General features: G+C 40.0%; 1 protein-coding gene across 3 annotated transcripts in view; it reads right to left on the reverse strand.

Moving 5' to 3' along the window:
* ZSWIM6 (zinc finger SWIM-type containing 6) overlaps window positions 1-24,583 on the reverse strand; it is a 166,874-nt gene that overhangs the window by 65,799 nt on the left and 76,492 nt on the right. For 2 of the 3 annotated variants that reach the window (XM_030566876.1, XM_030566877.1), the window contains exon 2: window positions 10,816-11,172. In XM_030566876.1, the coding sequence (XP_030422736.1) occupies window positions 10,816-11,172 (357 nt within the window). Of the gene's footprint in view, window positions 1-10,815; window positions 11,173-17,682; window positions 17,702-24,583 lie in introns of those variants that run through there. The other variant, XM_030566878.1, reaches the window with a different exon arrangement.

The following is a 24,583-nucleotide window of genomic DNA, read 5'->3' on the forward strand; positions in this document are numbered from 1 at the left end:
AAGAAAGGAAAGCATAGAAAGACTGGGAGTGTTCAGCTTAGAAATGAGATAACTAAGAGAGGATATGACAAAGGTCTATAAAATCATGAATGGTGTGGAGAAAGTGAATAAGGAAGTGTTATTTACCCCTTCACATAAGACATGAACCAGGGGTTGGCCCAATGAAATTAATAGGAAGCAGATTTAAAAACAAACAAAAGGAAGTACTTCTTCACATAATGAACATTCAACCTGTGAAACTCATTGTCAGTGGATGTTGTAAAGGCCAAAAGTGTAACTAGGTTCAAGAAAGAAATAGGCAAGTTCATAGGTTCCTCAATGGCAATCCTTCAAGATGGTCAGGGACAGACACCACTTCGTGGTCTGGGTATCCTTAAATCTCTGACTGCCAGAAGCTGGGACTGGAGCAGAGGGGATGAATCCCTCACTAAATTGCCCTGTTCTGTTCACTCCCTCTGAAGCATCTGGCACTGGTCACTGTTAGAAGACAGGATACTGGGTTACAGGAACCATTGGTCCGAGTCAGTATGTATGGCCTTTCTTATGTTCTGGTTTCAGTCAGTTTCTGAAACTGTTTCCACAGTAGCACTGTGTCCTTAACCACTTTTGCCAGCAAGCTGCCAGAAGTCTTGGTAACAAAGGCCAAAGACACCAAGTTGAGGGTCTGTTCACAAATGTGGCTCAGCCTAGTATTACAGAGACTTCATCCAGCGTCTGGAGGCTCCTCTCTCAGAAAGCTGCATGTGTTATGCTCAGTATGGTCTTTTTCCTTTTTTTAGTTAGGAAAAGAGTTAAAGGAATTTCCTTATGTGTATTTATTGTCTGTTTGGCAACGGGGTGTTCTCCCCAAAACACAGAGTTTACAGTTATAACTCACTAATTTTTCCAACAACCCTTATAGCGGTCTTAGTCAATGGTCATGCACTAAAGAGGCATGGAGGCCAATGTCTGAAGGGGCATGGCCATTCTTAGGTACCTTCTCAACTGAAGAATTAGTCCCTGCTGGTCAAGATTGAGGCACAGTGGTAGTGCAGTATGGGTACTTGAGTTGCCACTACCCATGTCACCCCTGTTCTGTGGATAAACAGAAGATTTTTCTCCAGGGCGCTCAACTGGTTACTTTTCAAGAGTACTACATTCACTCATAATAAACATTTCATAGGTCAATCTCTTTCTCTCCCCTCTCCCCCCATCAGAGCAATAGATATGATTTTTTTATTAGCTAAGGTAAACTACTAGCTCAGCGGAAACTGAGTTTAAGACAAAGAACATGGTTCCTATTGCTTATTGTAGGCACCCTTTAGTAGAGGGGCTTCTGAACTCAACTGAGTGTGTTCCAATTGGGAAGATCCTGAGCACTGTAATCCAGCCTTGGAGTCCACAATTCCTATGATGCCTTGGATGGGAGAAGGGGAAAGAGAGAACTTATTCTAGGGAGAGCATGAGACGGGCTCTACTTTGAAGAAGTAATGAGATTGCTTTTGTGGAGCTTTGTCCATACCAGAAGCTGCTGCTCAACTGCTGCCAGGAAGCCAGAAGCTACTACTGAAAACCTGCTGTGGCTTTGAGCAAGCAGGAAGCCTCAGACTGTTGGTGGCTTCACTGGAAGCAGGACAGAGACTGTTGCTATGCCCAGAGCTAACTGAGGTGGATCTGCAGTGAACGCAATGCGAGAAACCATCACCCTTGTTTGGGAAAGTACTTGCAAGAGAAGGGGCACAGCAAAGCCTTTAAGATGTTTTCTGAGTCAGAGAAGAGCAGAATGGTCTTCTCATGAAACCAGAACCCACATTTGCTGACATTTGATTAAAACAGCACCAATCTTCAGAAGGGGTGTGCAGCTTGAAAGGATTCCAAATTAGAACTGTTCTGCCCCTTGCTGCCTTGGCTGGACTGATTCACTGGACCAACGAGCTGTTGTCTTCAGCCTCAAGATCTCCAAGCGCACCCACACAAACAAGTGTTTAGAACTCTGAAATCCAGGAGTGTCCACTCAGGAGTGGGTTAAATGCTGGCAGTTTTAATGCAAGTTAGATACATTTCATTTACTACTGTAAAGTGTATTTTTTAATAGATTAACGAAATTGCCACCCTTGCTGACTTAAATTAGTAGTGACATTCAATCTCAGTCTGTTATACCATGTTTCCTTAAGTTGTAAAGTAAAGGTATGTTAACTTTAATCTAAATGTATACTGGGTGTATATTGTTTATAACTGATATTTTTAGTTAGACTCATTGCACAGATTAGAATAGGTTTATTCCTGGAGGCTCCCATTGAGTGTGTACAGGGTCCACTGCCAGTTTTAATTTCCTTTACAAGTAAAAGGACTGCAGCAGAGTAGATGATGGAGGATTCCCACCTATCCAACATCACCACAGCGATACCAGGATCTTCTGTTCTGTCAAAAGATCAGGCGCCTAGGCACACAGGTGAGTGTTGCTTGTCCCCAGTGAAGAAAGGGGGGTTACATTACAAAGGCAGTTGTACACCTGCCTATAGGTATGTCTACACTACAAAATTAGTTCGAATTTATAGAAGTCAGTTTTTTAGAAATCGTTTTTATACAGTCCATTGTGCGTGTTCCCACACAAAACGCTTTAAGTGCATTAAGTCGGCAGACTGTGTCCACAGTACCGAGGCTAGCATCGACTTCCGGAGCATTGCACTGTGGGTAGCTATCCCACAGCTCCCACAGTCTCCGCTGCCCATTGGAATTCTCAGTTGAGATCCCAGTGCCTGATGGTGCAGCAACAGTGTTGCAGGTGGTTCTGGGTACATCGTCAGGCCCCACACTCCCTCACTCTGTGAAAGCAATAGCAGATAATTGTTTTGCGCCTTTTTTCCTGAGTTACCCGAGCAGACGCCATACCACGGCAAGCATGGAGCCCTCTCAGCTCACTGTCACTGTACATCTCCTGGGTGCTGGCAGGCGTGGGACTGCATTGCTACACAGCAGCAGTGCATTGCCTTTTGGCAGCAGACAGTACATTACGATTGGTAGCCATCGTCCTCGTATTCCTGGGTGCTCTTTTAGCTGACCTCGGTGAGGTTGGTCAGGGGCATCTGGGCAGACATGGGAGTGACTCAGCCAGGTCATTCCCATCATCTGCCGAGCACCTGGGAAATGACGATGGTTAGCACTCGTACTGCACTGTCTTCTGCCGAGCACCCAGGAGACATAAGGTAACTCCCTGTAAGCCATGTCGTCAGTCGCCCCTCCCTCTGTCAGAGCAACGGCAGACAATTGTTTTGCGCAAAACCAAATGAGGAGGTGACGGCAGCACGGTGATGAGAGTGATGAGGACATAAGACATGGTCATAGACTTCTCATAAAGCATGGGCCAGGCAATGTGCCCCAGCAATGTGCACATCATGCTGATGAGCTCTGCATGGTCACTTGTGCTGATCAGCTGGCCAAACAGGAAATGAAATTCAAAAGTTTGCGAGCCTTTTCCTGTCTACCTGGTCAGTACATCTGAGTTGGGAGCGCTGTCCAGAGCAGTCACAATGGAGCACTCTGGAATAGCTCCTGGAGACCAAAACCGTCGAATTATGTCCACACTACCCCAAATTCGACCTGTCAAGGCTGATTTCAGCAATAATCCCCTTGGAGGTGGAGTAAAGAAACGGATTTAAAGAGCCCTTTAAGTTGAAAAAAAAGGGCTGTGTCGTCTGGACAGGTCCAGGGTCAAATCGAGGTAACGCTGATAAATTCGACCTAAAGTCGTAGTGTAGACTAGGCCTAAAATAGCTGAAAGCCCAGACAACCATTGGCAGGAAGGGATAAATTCCAAGTAAAAAAAAAGGTAAAGGCTCCATTCCAAGAGAATGCTTCTCTTATGAATCAATGCGACTCCTGAATGCACAGTTCTAAATCTCTAATGAAGTACAGTTTGTTGTCGGAAGAAGCACAGAACTGAGAGCCAGAAATTCTTGAGTTTAATCCTAGCACCAATACCAACCCCTTTCCCTATTTGTAAATTGGGGATAAATATTACTTATGTGCTTCAGAGGTGTCATGAGGATTAATTAGCATACGTTTGAGCTTTGAAAGTGAAAAGCACTATTTAATTATATGAAATATTTTAAAAACCTGTAATTAAATGGTATCAGTTTAGACACTCCCATATATCTGTTCCCTCCTCACCGCAGGATTAGTTAACTTATCAGTCATGACTGGTCTTTAAAACAGATTTTATTTAATGCACTTATGGCCATTTTTAATTTATATATACACAAACACGTTCAGTATATAAATAAGGATATACATTTTTAATTTGTGCTTCTATGGCTTAAAAGCAAAATGTTTATATAATTAAAAATAACGTGCATGGCCAGTATGTCTTTTTCAAACATTTGTTATGATATCCATGAAGCAAATTATTTCAGAAAGATGCTTGTCTCCATAGATTATGATGACAATGAAAAGCTACCTTTTTACAAACTAGCCCATTTTCAAGTCCTGAGCTGAAGAATCATTTTTATTTTTAATTTAAATTTCTTTAGACTATTAAAAAGATATTTTTCTTGTTGACATTGCTTAAAACATCTCAGACAACTTGGCTTGAGCTTTTGAATTACATTTAACCTTTGAACAAGTGTAGAAATTTCACTCTAAAAGAACAATATTTGAAAGTGAGAGTGAATCAAGGAGCTTAGACTTCTCTTTCAAACCTGCATTTACCAGAGAGTTGTGACTTTCTAGACTCTAGCACAGGAAAAATAGAAGCCTGTATGGTGCAGACTACTCAGGAACTACCATCCATCAAATCTAGTTAAAATACAAACAGTATTTTATGCACAATTCCCCCACTCCTCATTTCTGAGCAATGTTTCTATCTTCAGTCAAACCTATGCAAACCACTTATTCAACTCATATTTTAGTACTCTTCACATATACATTTAAAATTTGTAAAAATATTCATACAATTAACGGTAGATCATTTAAAGCAGGGATTGGCAACCTTTGGTCTGCAGCTCGCCAGGGTAAGCTCCCTGGCGGGCCAGGCTGCTTTGTTTACCTGCCACGTCTGCAGGATCGGCCGATCGCAGCTCCCACTGGCTGCAGTTTGCTGTCCCAGCCAATGGGGGCAGTGGGAAGTGGTGACTGAGGCTTCCCACTGCCCCCATTGGCCTGGGACGGCAAACTGTGGCCAGTGGGAGCTGGGATCGGCCGAACCTGCAGAAGCAGAAGGTAAACAGAAGGTGCTTACCCTGGTGAGCTGCATGCCAAAGGTTACCCATCCCCGATTTAAACCTTTAAGTGTCATCCGATGACAGCATTAAGAGGAGGGGATGAAGGCATGGAAATAAAATTTCAAATAAGAGCATGCTTTAATTTGTAGTAAGCAAAAATGGAATTGTTTCAGCCTATCAGAGTGCAGTGATTCTGTACGTTACCGACACAACAGCATGGTAATTAACTTCTATAAATATAGTGAGAATTAAAATGAATTACTTTAGAAGCACCATTTGAATTATATAAAATCAACACATGATCAAATTAACAGTCACAATTATATTATGTCTTTGATCCCTAAATGCTTCAAACTTATACCTGAAGCACTTCATTTGCCAATAAATTTCAAACTCCTTTTCAGGAGGAACGCTTGTGCCTTTTAACAGTACATAGTAGCACAGGAATACAGGAAGTGCCACACTGGATCACACCTGTGATCCATCTAGCTTAAATATCCGAGTGGCCAGCACCAGATGCTTCAGAAGAAGTTGCAAGAAACACCATAATGGGCAGATGCAGTTACACAAAAAAGTGTTACACTAACCCTCAATATAGTCTTAAAAAAATCGCCCAGAAGCATGGTTATATACATCTTCCAAAATACTTTTCTCATATTAACTATTATAACTGGATATTCATGTTATCTATACATGTCCAATCACTCAAAATCTTGCTAAATTCTTGGCCTCAGCAACACCCTGCAGCAATGAATTCCGAAGTCTAGTGACATGAAGTAGCATTTGCTTTTATCAGTTTTGAACTGGACACTTTTCAATAATCATTATGTGTGCCTTTGTTCTGGTGCTTCCTGTCTCATAGAACAGAAACTCCTGAACTACCTTCTCTAGACCATGCATTATTTTGTATACATTTATGATGTGTCCTGTTATTAGTTTCCTTCCTAAAATATACATGCCAAATATTTTAAGTCTCTTCCTATGAGATTTTTTCCATGGTCCTATTCATTCTTCGCACCCTTCTCTGAAACTCCTCAACTGCATCTCAAAAAGGATATTGCAGAATTAATCAGTACTGCAGACAGTACTCCAGATGAAGGCAAACCCCTAATCTGCACAATGGGAAATGTTTTCTGTATCATTCTCCATCGCATTCCTTATGCATCCTAGAATTTTACTTGTTTTTTTAAGCTATAAATGCAAACTGAACTAAGATCTTCACTGAGCTGTCCACAATGATGCCCAACTTTCCCTGAGTCACTGCTGTTAATTTTGAACCATGTAATCTGTATGAATAGTTCAAGTTTCCCTTTAAACACATATTACTTTGTATTTAATCAACACTGAGTTTCATCAGCCATTGTCTCTCCTATTCACCTGGCTTGGTTAGGCTTCTCTGGAGTTCCTCAGAATCTTCTCTGGTTTTGACTAACAAATAATTTTTTGTCTTCTACAGTTTTTGCCACCACACTGCTTACCCCATTTCTTCCAGATCATTAATCAACACATTAAAACACCAGTTCTAGTATGAAACCTCAAGTTATCCTGCAGTTAGTATTCTGCTTCCCTATGATGAAAAACGACCACTTTGTTTTTTGTCTTTTAGACAGTTTCTTACGCGGGATAATATTTTCTCTCTCACCTCGGACAACAGTGTCTATAGCTGTTACCACAACACTACAAATTACTCTTAGTTAACAGGTTCTCTCTTATCCACAACCTCATACATTCAAAGAATTCTATCACATTGGTTTCTACAAAGGAAAGCTGTGTCTGGCCAATCTGCTTAGACCCTACCTATATAGTTTTCCAGGTGTGTGGGTTTTTTAAGTCTATTGTTAGAGTTTGAACTAATTTACTAATTTATAGAAGGCTTACTGGTCTGTAATTCTCTGGATCTTTAAAAGAGTCTTTTATAAAACACAGGTGCAACGTGTTACCCTCCAATCCTTTGGTACTGTCAAATTTCTTAATGAGATTGCATGATTTTTCCTAGCCATTTAAACTGATAAGATCCTTCAGAACTCTTGGATATACATCATCTTGACCTAGAAAAACTTGTCCTGCATGATCTAGGACAGGATGTCCATTTGAAAAGTTACAGATAAACCCTATATAGTTCTACAAATGAAGCCAACTAGGACAGCAGTATTAACATGTTAATTGTGCTTATCCAAGAGAGGGGAAGTTCCTATTTGTTAGCAAAATGTTTGTTTTTTCACTCAGTCCTTCAAAAATAAAATAAATAAATAAAATGAGCAAGAGTTGGCAGATATACAAGATCTTGGATCTCAGTTCTATAGTCCAGGCCATGTCTATACTACAAATTTTTGCCAGCATTACTATGTTGGTCAGAGGTGTGATTTCCAACCCATACAGCTAGCTGTGGCAGCAAAAGCCCATAGTGTAGAGACAGTCATACTGCCAAAACTGGACTTTTGCTGATTTAGCTTATTTCCCTTGGGGGAGAAAGGGTAGGCACGCTAGAACTAGCAGTGTTGCTCCTATGAGATGCATTCACACCAAGAGCACTTTGCTGGTATACCAGCAAACCATGCCTAGCATAGATTTGGCCTCATTTTAAAAAGGATAGTATCTCAAACAGCACAATGATTGCACAAACCAGTTTTATAGGTTTAGAGCAATACTGACCAAGAAGGAGCCACTTACTGAACCATCAGCACTACCCTAAGTGTTCCTTGAAGGCCTTACAAACTGGAACTGATCCCACTCAATGCTCAGGTAACCCACTGGTTAGCATATTATGTGCTCTCCCTTGTGCCCAAAACTGCAATGGACACGTCTGTTACAGCCCACTGCTACAGAGCCTCTCTCTTTGGCTCAAGCTGTAGAGACTTGTGCCGTAACAAGTCCCCAGTTCAATCCCCAGCGTCAGCCACTAAGCAAATGGGAGCTTGTCAGATAGATAACACTTAGATTATGACACTTGACAAGAGAAAAACAATAACCGTACCCTTGGCATTAACTCTGCTCTCTATAGATCCACATACCCAGGCCATATCCAAATTTTGCTCCTTCTTTCCCCTTTAGACTTCCAAAATTCACTCTCTTCTCCAGGCAACTCCTCCCTCATCTTGACTACCGAAGCCTCCTCTTTATCTTCGATACCTATGCTGTCCCCTACAGATCCATCCAAAGTGCGGCTGCCAAAATTATCTTCCTGGCTCAAATGTTCTGACTATGTCACCCCAAGATCACTCTCCATTTACTAAGAGGTTCAGCATGGCACTTTAAAGACATGCCATAATCAGATTTGGAGGCAACTTCTGCAATTGGTGCTGTAAACAGTGTTCTGCAGCATTCATCTGTGAACAGTTATCTTAATACAAAGGTGACCAGTGAAGTCCATGTACACAATAATGTTAGTTAACTGTCCATAGCAATACAAATGCAGGAAACATGGCTTTGCATTAGAAACAGAGTATATATAATTGAGAATATGTGCAGCTGGAATACTAGAAAATTCCTCTTTTTCTTAAAAGAAACTTATTTACCAAGTTAAAATGGATATATCTTCTTAAAAATCAGGAGATAGTTTTGTTTTATTTTTTTTAAAACCCTTTTCTGATGTTCAGGACTTTTTCTTGTAAACCGTTCTTAACAGTGTGTAGTCGATCATTGGTTTGGCTTGTTTGGATTTGATGCAGGAATCCAATTTGTATATTCCTGCCATTGTTTGATTACTACATAATTATATTGGCAATTAAAATAAGCTTATTGCTATAGTTTTCAGGCAAATGTAACTGCAATGCACACAAGCTGACAAACATTTTAGTTTTATAGATACTCTTAACCCATCTTACCCATACGCTTAAATGAACACTTTCAAAAGCTTGTTCAGTACTTTACAACCTTTGTTTTCTTTTGTTTTTATTGTTTTGGTTTCAATATCAGTTTTAAAATAAACATTTAAAGGCATGTTAGAAGTTAAGTACTACCACTTAGAAGGCAGCCCCACTTCAGACTGAACAAAGTGGCTGTTTTTCTATAGGCCAATGTATCCAGGATTAGTATAATTACAGTTTTAATTTTGTACAGCACCCCAGTTCTCTCTACTCTAGCCTCATCCTCTGACCCCTATACTGCTGTTATTACTGTGGAGCTTCTCCTTTTCAACATCTTAGCCTCCTAGGACTTTAAGATGCTTGCTGCTTCTCTCCTAGCTGTCCTCTTACTTCTCTGACCCTTTTCCTCTTTTCAGCACCTCTCTCTTCTTCACCCCTTTTTCTATCCCTGCAGGCTATCCCACCAACCTCCATGTCACTCTGACCCACAACTTGGGCATCCTCATTTTTCACTCTTCCAATGCCTTGCCCCACCCATTAATGCTATTTCCAAATCCTTCTGCTTCTTCCTCCTTGTCTTTTAAAAAAAAAACAAAAAACAGTCCTTTATTTTTTCCACCTTCACAGCCAACTCTCTCATTTCAGGTTCTCATTATATTCCATCTTGAGTACTCCTCTCCTCTGACCTCCCCATCCAGCAGCCCAGACAAAATGTTGCCACTAAAGTCATATTCCTCGATCATTTAACTTCTTTCTCTGATTCCTTCCATGGGCTTCCCATCCAGTAGCCTATCATATATAAGCTTCTGGCCCACACCACTCCACCACTTTCAAAGCCCACCCCACTCCACCATTGCTCCTAACTTCACCTTTCCATCTGATTCTCAGAACAATCCCTACTGTGCCTTCTTCTATGTGGCTCCCGTCTGGAAGGCCCTCTCAGGTGGACCAAAATGTGGACATGATCCACTTGTGCTGTGCTGCCTACCGTGAATCAAGTTGACTTGTACATACAAATTGCCTAGTCTTATTCCTTTTCCTCTGACATTTGTGTACTTGTTTGTCCTTGGATTGAAAGCTCCTATGAGCAGGGACCAATCCTCGTAAACATTTGGAAAGTCCTTACTACATACTGGGCACTATAGCAGAACAAAACCAAATGGCACTTGAAATGAACAAAGTCAGTCAAATATACTTCCTCACTGAACAACTGCACCTAAATGTTCCTGTAATGGCAAGGCTAGAACAGTTTTTTGCCAATTGGCCTTACATTTTTAATACATTATCCTTTCCCAATTCCTCTCTTGACTCCAATGCAGAACAAAACCCAAACAAAAGGACCATGGAAAACTTAATTTAATCAAAGAAAAAATATTAATATTGTATCTGTTTTTCTGCTTCTTTTAAAAGCGCCTTTGAAATGAAGCTATGGAGAAGCAGAATTTCAAAGATTAACAGTAAAGAGAAACTATCAAAAATATATTCAGTATGTTTACTGCAAATTAGGTATTCTTAATAAGATGGCTGTAGAAAGATCAGAAAAACAAAAATGTAATTGTAATATGGATCAAACTACATTGCTACAGTAGTTATACGATATTGCAATATAGATTACTCGTATTGCTTATACATGGTTTCTCTTGCAAACTAGCACTTTTTTCAAGCCATCTTAAAGTAATGGTAGAATAATGATCCACATTTACATACAGTACCTGATTTTCTCAACTCCATACAAAAAAATAAAAAAAACAAGTGAAGAAACGACACTGGTGAACAAAGGGAAGACAAGGAAAAGCAGTTGCTAAACTTACCATGGACTTGATTGATTTCTGAATTCTGAGAAAGAATTTCGTCTGCTAATTTCTGAGCGGTTGGCAAAACTTCTGTGTGGTGCATTGTGATCAAATACTGTACAAACTTTTGTAGTTGGTCTCTGTTCATTTGAAAGAGTGTCTCTGAAATCGGAAGATGCAGTTTGACCTGATCTGGTTTGCGGATCCGGTATAAAGAGAGTGCGACAACATGGGCACAGTAAAATATGTCCTTGTTTCCACAGCTACAGGTCACTGAGGTAATCTTGCAACGATCAAAGCTGATAGCTACCTTGCAAACAGTTTCTGGCTCCGATTGCATTGCAGGATCTGTCACCGTGCCGCTCAAGTGGAAACCTGTGCAAGAAAACAAGAGACCTTACATTATTCAGTAAAATGCTATCATCTCACTGTCAAGTACTTTTTCTTTTTAAACAAAGAAAAGCAATTATTTATTTTTGAGAAATGCAATGCATCTTTTTTCTCTCTCTCTTTTTTTTTTTTTTTAAAGAGATCTAGCTTTCATGGCTTCATATATAGAATAAGGCATTTAGAACACAATAAAGAAATTTTTCATATCCAAGAAAGTCTACTGATCCAGTCAAAAAGCTTTTCAACAAGCATTTCTCCCACCCACCCCTTGTATAAGTGTTCATAAAAGCTTGGTAATCAATAAAACATTCACTCTGGCAAAAGAAATACAGAATGAAAGAGTTGAGCCTGATCACACCAGTGACAAGCTTCCCCAGTAACCTTAAAAAGTCTTACAGCAGTAATTTTTTTCAACTCTACAGGTACAGACCACATCTAGCAGCAAGTTTTAACATTCTGTTGGTAAGTGAGAGAGGTGCTCTAATTATATGGAGCACACACCTTTTCATCAGAAACTCTGGAGTCCTAATTTCCATTCTACCACTGACCTGCCATGCCAGTCACTCAACCTTTCTGTCTTTATTTTATCATCAGTAAGCTGGAGTTAATGCTTACCCTCCCAGGGATGTTGTGGTAAAATTAGTTAATGTTTGCACTGCACTCTGGAGATGGAAAGTGCTACAGTTACCAAAATATACGAAAAGCTATCCTTCTAATTCTGTGCTACAATTAACATAATCAAATGCTTAGTAGTATGCATTATGAACTCACTTTCCTCTGTAATGTGGTGGAGGAAAGGGGCAAAGCAACGGGTCAGTTTTGTATGGGGAAAAAATTTATTTGCTTCAATAGATATTTATAGTAAGTCCCCTCCACCTCCAAGTTGCCTGTTGCATCAGTATTATTACAAAGGTTGTCTGAGTCTGTGCTCAACCCACCTTTCCCCCCCCTCATGAAAACATGGATTTTTAAATCTGCTAATATTTTATTTTCATTATTCCTTCACGCTGTTCTTTAGTTTGTTTTGTTTAGGAGCATGGAAATGTGTCTTGTGTAACCAGCCAAATTCATCAACAGCATAAGCAAAAAGTGGGACTATTATAATGGAATTCACCCATAAACAGTAAATTTGGCTCAGTAAATTTTCTCCAAGACACAGGGATATATTGACTATCAAATGCCATATATCAACATGAGCACTAAAAAAAGTTACTACCATATACATTTATTATAGCTGAGGAAGAATACCAAATACTCTTAAAACAAATTTTAAAAACTGATTTCAAACATGCTTCTTGAAATAAATGTTGTTAGCAAACACCAACGGGGCACTACATCAGCTGGAAAATCGTGACACTGGCCAACAATGTTATGCTTACAGTTGTTACAAGAAACCCTTCAAATTATGAGAACTGAGAGATTAGAAGAAACACTCCCTATTTTTTCCATTTGTTTACACTGTACATTTGACATCACTTTGCATAGTCAGCATCACTGTTCGGGTTACATTCAGTTCCACTAGTCTGGTACCTTCCTCAGCGTCACATGCACACTCTAACCCTGGCTTTCTAGGACGATGTTTGCCACTTACAGCAGTAGCAGAGCTGACAGTGAAACAGAAGAGACAGTAAGCTAGAACATGCATGGAAAAGAAAGGGACGGAAGCAAGAGCAAGCCTCCAATATGTTGTTGCTCTCAGGTCCACCCAAAGCACTTAGATACAGAAGGGGAGTAGAAAACTCCATCACTTTTTTTTTTTTTTAAGGATAAAAAAAAAACCCCAAAAAAAAACACATATTCAAGACATATTACTTTAATGTAATGGCTAAAAATTAGGCAGCTTCAAATACTGTATTTAAACAATGTGCTCCTTTACCACAGATGAATACAAATTAGATTAGTCATTTTAGCTGCTTTTATAGAGATTCTTCTTTATCAAGTTCCCTATCACCTTTGAGCTATTTCCAGTCTGCATCTATGTACTTAGAAAATATCTAGATTTGAATATTAATTGTGATGCAGATTAGGCTTAAGGGATACCATCCAACTCCTGCTGACATCAACTGCCAAACTCCCATCAATGTCAATAGGATGAAGATCCAATATAAAATGGTCTGCAGAGCTGTCTGGAAAAACTTGTGCTACAAATGATTTTGCCTAATGTTATCAGTTTGACTTTTTAACAACCTATAATTAATCTCAAATTTAAACAGTGTTTTTTTGGGAAGGTGAAGGTCTCTTGAGAAATATTTGGATTAAAAATAAAAAAAACAGTATTTAAGTTCCTACTCATTTTGGACACACAAAAGGCACTTCTTTAGGACATCGTAAATTTTTTTCCAGTAAAAGTCTGTATATGCTAACATTAGTAATAAGATTCTGGTCTGAACAATGGTAACACAGTAGTACATTACACTTGTAGGATGACAGCAGGTTTAAACAAAAAAGACTATCACATTTTATTGAAGCCTAAAATACATAAGTTCCTAATCAGCCATGTCTTAACATACTAGTGTTTAAGTTAAGAAGCAATATTTCGCCCTCTTTTCTCTTTGCACATTAATAACAAATTGATGGAAGTTGAATATATGTTGTCTAAAAAAAAGTTCACACACAGCAAGATCTATCTCAGAAGTACAGTTAGGCTGTAACAAATTTATCAACTGTTGCTCTGTATTACCTTTTGAATGGGCCTCCCACAGCAATGCAGAATATTAAACAGTGAAATGATTCTGCTGCTCCATTTTCCCTCCTGTGCAGGTTCACTCTTTTAAAAACTAGAAATTCAATATCCTACATTGAACTCAGAGTACTAAAATCTAACTGACAGTTTGTAGCAGAAGTAAATAGACTTGCTATGCTTGTAGAGGAAGGAAGAGCTACAACAACTTTTCATTTGCAGTAATGTATTCCCTGACAGGTAGAGAAATGTCCATACTCCTTGGAGGAGACCAAGGAACAGTTACTCCCAGTGGAACTCTAAAATATTGACATTTCACTTCCTGTTGAGCCCCAGATGAATGGAAAGCCTCCACTATTACAAACCTGTCCTACTTTTTCACAGTACTTGTTTCTAAAAAGTTGTAATTTGAATCTTCTCTTAAAAAAAATGCATATCTTCCCTGATGTTCAATGTTTATTTACATCTATTTAGAAAATACAAATACAGAAACAATAATAGTATCACTGATATTTGTTAGCCCATTTGTCAATCTGTTGACAAATGGGTTTGAAGCAAAGAAGTCTACACTGGTTGCAATATACTTGCTCCAATAAATAGCTTGTTTCACCTTGTCTCTTCAGCGCTTGAATCATAGAATATCAGGGTTGGAAGGGACCTCAGGAGGTCATCTAGTCCAACCCCTGCTCAAAGCAGGACCAATCCCTAACTAAATCAATTAATTGTTTTAATATCTTTAACAATAGCATAGAACCAATAGTTAAAGCCATGCTGACATTTTGCAATCTGCAAGAGCCTTGTGTTTTTGAAAAGTGTGCCTAGGAAGTCAGTTGAAGCATTTAGATGCATGTCAAATGTGGCTCATTTACTATGTAATTTAACCTTTGTTTAAACAGTCAAAAGACAAACATTGACAAACAAGGAGCTGTTTGACTGCAGAAAAACAGTGATGTTAAATTACTGAAGTTTTCAGGTGCTATATTTCTAAAGAGAAACTGTGCCATGAAGGCCATTAGTACGAAAATTTGAAGCAATCACTGCAAATTACTTGCATCGTTCAGCAGGCCGGATTATAACTGTTAGTATCATATACTCTTACCTAACACATCCTTATAAAACCAAGTACTGTAGTAAACATTGAGTTTCAGATGATGCTTCACTTCACACTAAACATTTGAAAATAATTTCCACTGCCATATTATACTGAAGTATCCTCTAATGTACTCAAATTTGATATTCTGTGTTTATAAAAAGAAATTTGTAGAAAATAAAAGTATGTTTGAATGGGTATGTTCACGTCTATGATGGATTTTACTTTTCTGTTGCTGAAGGATATAGTGGGACTGTAGATAAAGGCAGGGAGAAGGGAAAGGAATTTGATGCAATTTTATTTATTTTAAAATTTAATTTAGAATGTAAAAGTTTTGAAAATTCTACATGCACAATATACTATAGCTCAGCACTGCAGTTACCATAAAATGGTACCATTCTGGGCAAAAAAGGAAATATCTAAAATTAGAAGCCTGTTTCTGTTCCAAGTGGGCAAGGATGCACTAATTGATGACATACAATCAGATACACTGGCTTTCCTTTATAATAGTTCGTGGAAGAATATTGTCTCTCAGGTAATCACTGGTTATTTAACTTTTGAGCCCCATATTCACCCTTATTTATAAATGACATAGGCTAAAATATTACAATTTTAAGTATACTTTCTCTTTAAATACATGTCTAGTTTAAACCCCCTTTTCAGAGAAGAGAGCTACTCTTTAAGTCCAATTATAAGGAAAAAACTACACCTGAATTATATAAATTAAAAATACATCTTTACAATTGAGAATTTTGATGGCATAAGTCATTCTAAGCTTCACTCACCTGGTTTATAAAGTTACCAGAAACCTTTGATTAAAATACAACCAGAGATCACCACTGGGTGTAGTTTATTCTTTCCAGAAAATATAAGAATGTCAGAACTGGATCACAAAAAATAGCCTAAAGATTAAAAAGTGATTTTGAATAGCTTGCTGTAATGTGCCTCCAGAGAACACTATCACACTGCATCCAATATGCATTCATTATCTTAAAACTGAAATGAAGTGTACCAGCAACAGCATTTGGACAACACAGCCTTTTCTTAAAATTGATCTGTTAACCCCCTAAATGTTTCCAAGTAGCAAACAAGGATTATCTATATGGCTCCCATAAAGATTAGCCATACATTTTCTGTTTAATCCCTGCACACAGTTCTGAAGATGAATGAGACAGTAGAGGAGGGAGATAGATGTGCACTGCAGTTACTTATTATAGGCCTTTCTTCTTGGGAGAAAAAGTAACAGTAAAGGCAAGGAAGAATTTATATGAGCCTGAGCTAAGAAATCGGGATTTTCTCTAGAGAGCCCAATGTGGAGAATCCTCTCTTACACAATTTTTGAGTGGGTTTATCAGAATCATACTATCTATCTCAAATGATCATTTAAAATGGTATTAGCAGACTGGTCTGCCAGATAAGACATGAATACTGTATCTCTTGGCACATTCATTACTACTGTGTGGACTAAAAAGCACGTGACAAGTAAGCTTTTGCCTCACCACCCCTCTCAAACCACTACATTCTTTATGGAAAATAGTTCTTGAGTTTCCATTATCCATTTTTCAAAACTCAGCAACTGACTGGTTGTTATTTTTTCCAGGCCAAACAAGAGTTTAGACGACATTCACCATCTGTCCAATTTACTCTTTTAAAGGTGGAAATGGTTTTAAATTAAAGAGTACAAAGACATTTCCTAAATTAAATTGTGTGTGAACTTTAATACACCCTAAAAGAAACAAATTTAATTTCCAAGTTAAAAACCTGCATGCCAACACTCCACCTGGAGCTAATTTAAATGGACAATTTATAAACCAGGGAAAGTTGTGGTTTAAAATGGAAACTACTTCCAGCCATAGTACCTTTATACCACCATGTTCAAGATAACTTGGAGAGAAAGAAAGGTTAAGTAGCAGCACATAAGGTGTCTGTTGTATGTGACAAATATTCAGTCTGGGGTAGTTTATGTCCTGAAAATACATACTGTCTAGAATAAGTTTTGCCTCACTACTGAACTGCACCCAACACACATTAAAGATGGATTTTGTCGCAAAAAATATAAAGAAGATAGCTATGATTTAACATGTAACAATTCCCAACATGCCAGGAAGAGGGTGGATTACAACGGTAGATAGCACCACAGGCACACTTCACTGACAGCTTTAAAGTTCATCCTAAAGCTTTTTTGGAAGCGAGCATGGCAGCTCAACAACAATATTAACACAATCACTACATCAGTGGACCTCAAGCAAGCATCATACCCCAGCATAATGAGGTTTTCCCACCTCATACAGAAAGCCAGATGTATGCAAAATGTGGCTGGTGACTAAATTTTTACCAAGACTTTCCTCAAAGTCTGTCCCCTCAGACCTCCAGGCCTGAGAATTTTACAACTGCCTACGTGCATTACAGGGGCTTTCACCCTCCTCTAAAACACAGTGATGTAACTCTGATTATAGCATTTCTGTTTAAAAAAAAAAGTGACCTTGGTTTACAGAGCAAGTGTCTGATTTTTGTTACTGGTAATGAAACTCAGAAGAAAACCATTTTTTATTTTTAAACCACAACCTTTAATAAAAGGAAGTTTGTCATGACTTATCAATGACTACTAAAAGCTGTTGCTAAAATTTTAGCCCAATATCCAAAAAGAGATGTGCACATACCAGATTTGTCATTGCTCTAAATCCTCACATCCAACAGGGTTTTCACATTCTTCTCAGAACTATACCTTGTGTGTAAACACCCTCTAGGATTCTTTCAAGTTCCACTCCTTATCTTCTGGCTAAATAGTATGACTTCTGTAACCACTTCCACATCAGCCATGGCGGTCACCACTGTGGAAGGAGAGCAGCTTCCTCAGTACTGTTCTCAGCCTGGAGAACAAGAGACATAGGCCAGATCTACACTACCCAGTTAGGTCAATGTCAATCGCCTTCCATTGATCTATTTGTACATATGCCTATGCTCAAATTTCTCTCCAGGTGAGTGCCCCATTACAGTGATGCAGCAAAGCCACTTCTCCAAATGGTACTGAGCCACAGTCGACCTACAGATGTTGATGAAGTGTGAACGCAGACACTCCATTACCTACATCATGCCTAGCAGTCCTCCGGCAGCTGTACCACTATGCCCCATTCCCTATTACAGGGACTGCTCTGGTCACAGCTGTGAACTCCACTGCCCCAGCATTATGGCAAGGGCAGCCACCTTCCTCTTTAAAAAAATCTCCACATATTTTTGTACTGTCTTCCTGATTGCCCACTTTGACAAGCACACCAAGGAGCTCTCATGTGCAACTGCCCAACTCTCAGTGTCGGCACCATATACTAGACGCTCTCCTGTCTTGAGCAGACAGGACATACTGGACTGCCTGGGCCTGCAGGAAGAAGAGGTTGTACAGGCACAATTACAGATCAGCCACTGAAGTGTGGCTGACTACATGGAGGATGCATGTAAAGCGATATGACAGGGATCAGCAGCAGTGCCATGTGAAAATGAAAGAACTGCAGCAGGCATACCACAAATTGATCCGGTGCTGAGTCACATGCTTTTATAAGATTCATGCCATACTTGGTAGACACCCCATTAGCACCCCACAGACCACTGTGGATACCTCAAAAGAGGCCAAGATTTAGAGACCTGTCATGGACAGCAGGGTAGAGGGGGGAGGATGTGGTGGAGGATCTAGTTATGCCACGAGTCAGGACCTGTTTGAGCCTGTGCCACAGAATATCCAGTTCTGCCAGTCGTACACGGATGAGCCCAATGAAAAGGAAGAAAACTTGGGTAAGTGCATGCAAGTATTTTTCCTTAGAGTTCAAATTTAAAGATGGGGCTTGGCCCATCCCCAAGTTAATAAGACAGGTATTGACTGCTGTTTTACTCCTAAAGGAGAGGTAGAATTATAACAAACAGAGATAGCAGCAAAGAATCCTGTGGCACCTTATAGACTAACAGACGTTTTGGAGCATGAGCTTTCGTGGGTGAATACCCACTTCCTCAGATGCATGTCATCAGACATGCATCTGAGGAAGTGGGTATTCACCCACGAAAGCTCATGCTCCAAAACGTCTGTTAGTCTATAAGGTGCCACAGGATTCTTTGCTGCTTTTACAGATCCAGACTAACACGGCTACCCTCTGATACATAACAAACAGAGATAAAATTGGTATCTGCTGTGGGGCGTGGGGAGGAGAAGAGGGCAAGTGGTGCACTTCATTTTTGTACATAGGGATGTTCTTTGTATCCTCTTAGATCTCAATGAAACTTTCATGGAGATACTCTGCAATTCTCTCCCGAAGTTTTCTAGGAACAGCTGCCTAATTTCTTCATCCATGGTAGGACACTTCTCCATGCCACTCCGCAATGAGTTCGGCTGGCACCACTGCAATAAATAAGATAGCACCAATCAGGCCCAGACAGCTTCGGGACACCAGTAGTAGCTATGCTCTCTGTACCTTTGTGGCCCTCAGGAGTGAGATGTCAGCTAAAACCACACCACCGCCACCCACGATACATTGTCCAATATTCAGTGTCATTGCCCTGTACCTTTGACAATGGAATAGGGACTGAAATGTCTTCCCCCTTTTGCCCCTGGTAGGCTATACTCACCATGGCTGGGGCTGGGAAGTGGTGCTGCGGAGAGGCACTCCAAAGCTGAAGAGCAAATAAGCTTGTCTCATTGAAAGTTTTTAATGGGAATAAGAGAAGAGTGTTTTGGCAGCTTTTCCCCGTTTGCCCCACAGATATTATGCTAGACACAACAAGTAACTAAAAGCACTGAGATACTTTTCTCACTGAGATACAATCTTGTTAGTAAACACTGCCAGTATCCCTTTAATCCACAGAGAGTACATTAAACTTCATTCTGCACCTGCTGAGATGGTAGCTCAATCTTTAGTTGGTGCTCTTGAGGTGGCCAACACAGGGCATCACAAGCTATGGGAACAAGGAACAGGCTGGGTCCCACAGAATCACTATTAGCATTTCAATGTTGCCAGTGATAATCCTCCAATCCAGAAAGAACATCCCTGCTTGCAGCTTTCTCAACAGTCTTGTGTTCTTAAAGATGCAAACGTCAGGCACCTTCCCTGACCTGCCAACTCTTATCATTGAAGCAACCCTGGTGATTCACCAACACTTGCATAACCATAGAAAAATAGCCCTTTCTGATGATATATTCTGGTGCTGAAATAGACAGCATGCATAGCCCTATCAACCCACTACTGTTTGGGAACTGCATTGCTGCAAAGTTCCATTCACTATGTCCTGCACATTGCAGAAGACCATGAACAACCCTATGCACTTACATGACAATGGCCCCCAATGTGGATTTTCCAACACCAAAATGATTTCCCACTGACTGGAAGCAATATGGCATTGCAAGCTTTCAGAGTGTGATAGCCACTCACTTCACTCTCAGTGCAGCTCTCACTCTGGTGTCCCTGCCCTGAGGGCTGGGGCAAGGTTGACACACAAATCTAGGAATGTGGCCTTTTACATTCAGAAGTTCTGCAACCACTGCTTGGCACTCCACTGTCTGTAGGTGCTCCATAAATGTCACCAACAACCTTGAAATGTTTTTCTCTATGTCCCTTAGCAATCTGTCCTCAAACAAAGAGTCACATCCCCTGTTACTGCAGTTCTTCCTGTGGGTCTGCAAATACAGGAGCAGCATGTGTCCTATACTTGCAATGGTCATGAGAACAGTACAAAGGTAAAGCTCTACAGGCTCCAGGCTTCTGTTAGAGATGGCAGACCTCAAAAACTGCGATGCAGGTTTGTGGGATTTGAGAGTCATTTCTACCCCACAACCAGGGGCGGCTCTAGGCATTTCACCGCCCCAAGCACGGCAGGCAGGCTACCTTCGGCGGCTTGCCTACGGAGGGTCTGCTGGTCCCACAGCTTCGGCGGACTTCCCTCTGCTGTGCCTGCGGGAGGTCCAGAAGCCGCGGGTCCAGCAGACCCTCCACAGGCACGCCTGCAGGAAGTCCACCAAAGCCGCAGGTCCAGCGGTCCTCCTGCAGGCAAGCCACCAAACGCAGCCTGCCTGCTGCCCCTGCGGCAACCAGCAGAACGCCCCTTGCAGCTTGCCGCCTCAAGCATGTGCTTGGGCCTGGAACCACCCCTGCCCACAACACACGGCTAAAAGTTGCCCAAAAAGAATTGTACTGGACAGCAGCAGAGAGCATACTGGGATACCTATCCCAGTGCACTGCACTTTACACTGACACAAGCATGCCTGGTAAGTATGCACAGGGCTGAGACAAACAGCAAAGTATGCATGTACACAAGCGATAAGCTAACAGCAGCAGCCGTATGCCAACATAACTTGTGTCAACTGAAGTTTGTAGTGTAGATGTGGCCTTAAGTTTTAGTGGCATGGCAATGTCCATGTGAGCTGTGATTATTTTTTAAACTGACATTGTTGTGCCAGTAAAAGCCGGAGTAGATGCAGTTATACCAGTATAGCTTGTATCTCTTTGGCAAACAGGAATAAGCTATAAGCAGCAGACACAGTTTTATACTTTTTCTCCACGAGGTGGGGTTTGCTAGCAAAGTTAAAGCAGCGAAAAACTTTCAAGTATAGACAAGGAAGTCTAAGTATGGAAGTCAAACCTTGGTCTTCTGGATAGCAGTATAGATCTCTAGATCTCCAGACTGGTTTCTTGGTAAAGGTTTTTTGTCGTTGTTCTGACATGAAAACAGGTAAAATTAATATTGTATCCTTAAAAATCTCACTGGATTGCACATCTTGTAATAAACTATAAAAACCAACCAACCAAAGGAGAACTTTGTTTGGAGATATACCTACCAAAAAATAATATTTTGGTTTTTTGCTTCCCTCATCATAAGCTAAGAATAAAGTGGTTTTGTCATCTCTTGCTTCTTAGTTTTCACATCACACATATTTGTAAAATGCCAATAACTGCCACAGCAACCATTTGCAATATCACAAACAGGGGACAATGACTGCAAGTGCAGAAAAAGCGGCACGATCAAGTGAATGCAAACCAAAAATCTTACTTTCATTAAAATATCCTTAAAGTAACATGACAAGGAAAAAAAAAGTTAGTGTCATTAAATAAAGGATAAATTTTTACCACTGTCGGCAGCCCTAAATATCTTAGAAAATGGTTTGCCTGACAAACTGACAATATGGGGAATATTTTTAGGAAAGTTGCTGTTTACTTTCCTAATGATAACTGAAAATTTTCTCCCTATTTCAGGCCTATGAGTTACAGTTCTATTGAACATGTAATCTATTTTTTAAAGTGAAGAGCCAGTGGGTCTGCAGCCCACTTTCAGACACAAATACCCCTTAATCAAGCAAGCAATCACCTCTCCCTCTATGAAAAGCCAATTTTTAAGACAAAATGTGAACAAAAAAAGTAATAACAGGTTTTTAAAGAGAGAAAAAAGTCTAAAGATAGATCTATTTAGTAGTTGAAATCAGTTTAAAAAAATAATCAGTGGGGTGGATTTCTCTCAACTGCGTTTAAAAAATGCCATATCATTCAAGACCAATATTTGAGATTAATCTTGGGTGTGTCTTGTTTCTGAGGCTAAAGGAGCTTATGAATATTATGAAAGAAACACACAATCTTGAAGAGGGAGGGAAGTGATGTAGAGGAGGAAAACCCTCAGAAATAATTTCCTGATTGACTCAGAATGGTCTCAGCTTTGAATGTCTCCCATTCTTTTGATGAAGGGCCTGATTCAGCTCCCACTGAGGGGTGTGGGGAGAGAAGTAGTAAGATACCAGCATTAATATATTGTTGAGCAATAAAGGTATTTAAGCTAATCCAACCACAGTAACCCTTTGCTATTACAGTAAGCGAAGGTAGTGTTCTTAAGAGAACAAAATGTTGCCTATAAGTTTAAGTATGCGTAACACTAATGTAGTTAAAAACATTGATCTTCTGTCAGGAAATCTGCTATAGTCTGCTTAAAAGCAAACAGCCACTCCCATTCCAATTCCTAATAATGGGATATGTCATTTTCCCCTAGCTAAAATCAATGGCGTGCTTATGACCCATGAAAAATGGTATTTAGCAGCTCCTGGAAAAAAGGAGGCACCCCCAGAGATCTTCTAAATGCTGCTGTATTTCCACACTTCTCTTCTGCATACCTATTTTTATAGAAGTACCCAGGCTGTTTGTTATAAGTCTTTTCAGGTTTGTCAAATAATTGAAAGTTAAATGTTTTTCTTTTTGTTTAGAGCAAGTTATTCATTTACAGCATGTTGTTCATGCAATAGCCAGAATATACACTAAATTCCTCTTTAAGTTATATAATACACTCAAGATGGATGCAGGAGGAGGAGGAGGAGATATTTTTAAAGTGTTACTATAGTAAGCTCATTGTGATAGACTTGGAGTTTAAGAATGGGCTCAATATGGGATGTAAGTTTCCACAGCAGAGATGCTTACTGTAACTTCCTCCGGTCATTATGCATTACAACGGATTCCAGAAAAAATAAGGAAGAACTATGTAAGCTTTCCTGACAGAGCAGTTCAGAAAAAATCACTAACACCGAAGCACTGAAAGAGCAGCCAGATAAAAATCTGTCAAAACTCAACATCACAGCTGAGTCAGTCCAGGATAGCTGTTGCAAACATTTTGCGGAAAGGCAGACTCTTTCTAGCTGTAGAATGCCTAGCACAACAGGGCTCCAGTCTTGATTGGAATATCTAGACCCCACTGTAATATAAACAAATAAATTGTAAGGATGCATGCAAAGGTCATTTATACCACAAACCAGAGTGACAGCACTAGCATACAACATTAACCCACACAATAGCAGCTAGTTTTCACAAAATGTACTCAATCTTTTGCTGCTCAATAGAAGTGTTTCCATATTGTATAAAACAAACAGTCTCTTCCTGGTATTTAAAATCAAGAAGATCGCTAAAACTCTGGATATAAAAACCCACACCAAAAATGGTAATTGTTGGGTGCATCAGAACACTGGACAGGAAACCCAAGTCTGATTCTAGCTCCTACAGTACATCTTATTTTAAGATATATACTTAAAGATGTAGACGTTTAGGGATCAATGAGAAGACAAAATCAAACTAACACCAGCTGCTATTGCTGAACTGCACTTAAAATATAAATGCTGAAGTGTAGCAAAATTTTAAGAGAAATTTCTTGGGTTCACCATATCCATAATTTTCTGACAGCCTGAAGTCCTGGGAGCCCAATCCACAATGCAGAGTACAACAGTCTTTCCCTCCTAACAAAGTACTCTGACATTTGTGCTGCTTCTCCCTAAATCTAGGCCTCTCGAAACATTCCTGTCATTCTACCACGCTGGCACACTACCAGTCACAACTCAAGACTGCTCCTTAGAGACACGTCAGAGGGGATTTAAGGAGTTTAATTCAAAAAAGGTAAACAGGAGCCAGCCACCAAGCACTTAGGTTACTGTCAATGGCTTTACTCCACAACTGGCTACTCTTCTAAAAATCAACCATTTACACATCTTCAATGAGTTGACATACCAGAGCTGTCTGCCTAGTGCCAAGAAATCCTTAGGAATGTACACCCTCTACTTTAGGGTATCCCAAACCTTAATTGACAAGGGGGGGAAGGAGGAAGAGACAGCTAGCCATATTTATAATCAA

The sequence above is a fragment of the Gopherus evgoodei genome, chromosome 6, assembly GCF_007399415.2.
Source record: "Gopherus evgoodei ecotype Sinaloan lineage chromosome 6, rGopEvg1_v1.p, whole genome shotgun sequence".
In the NCBI taxonomy this organism is placed as follows: Eukaryota; Metazoa; Chordata; order Testudines; family Testudinidae; genus Gopherus; species Gopherus evgoodei.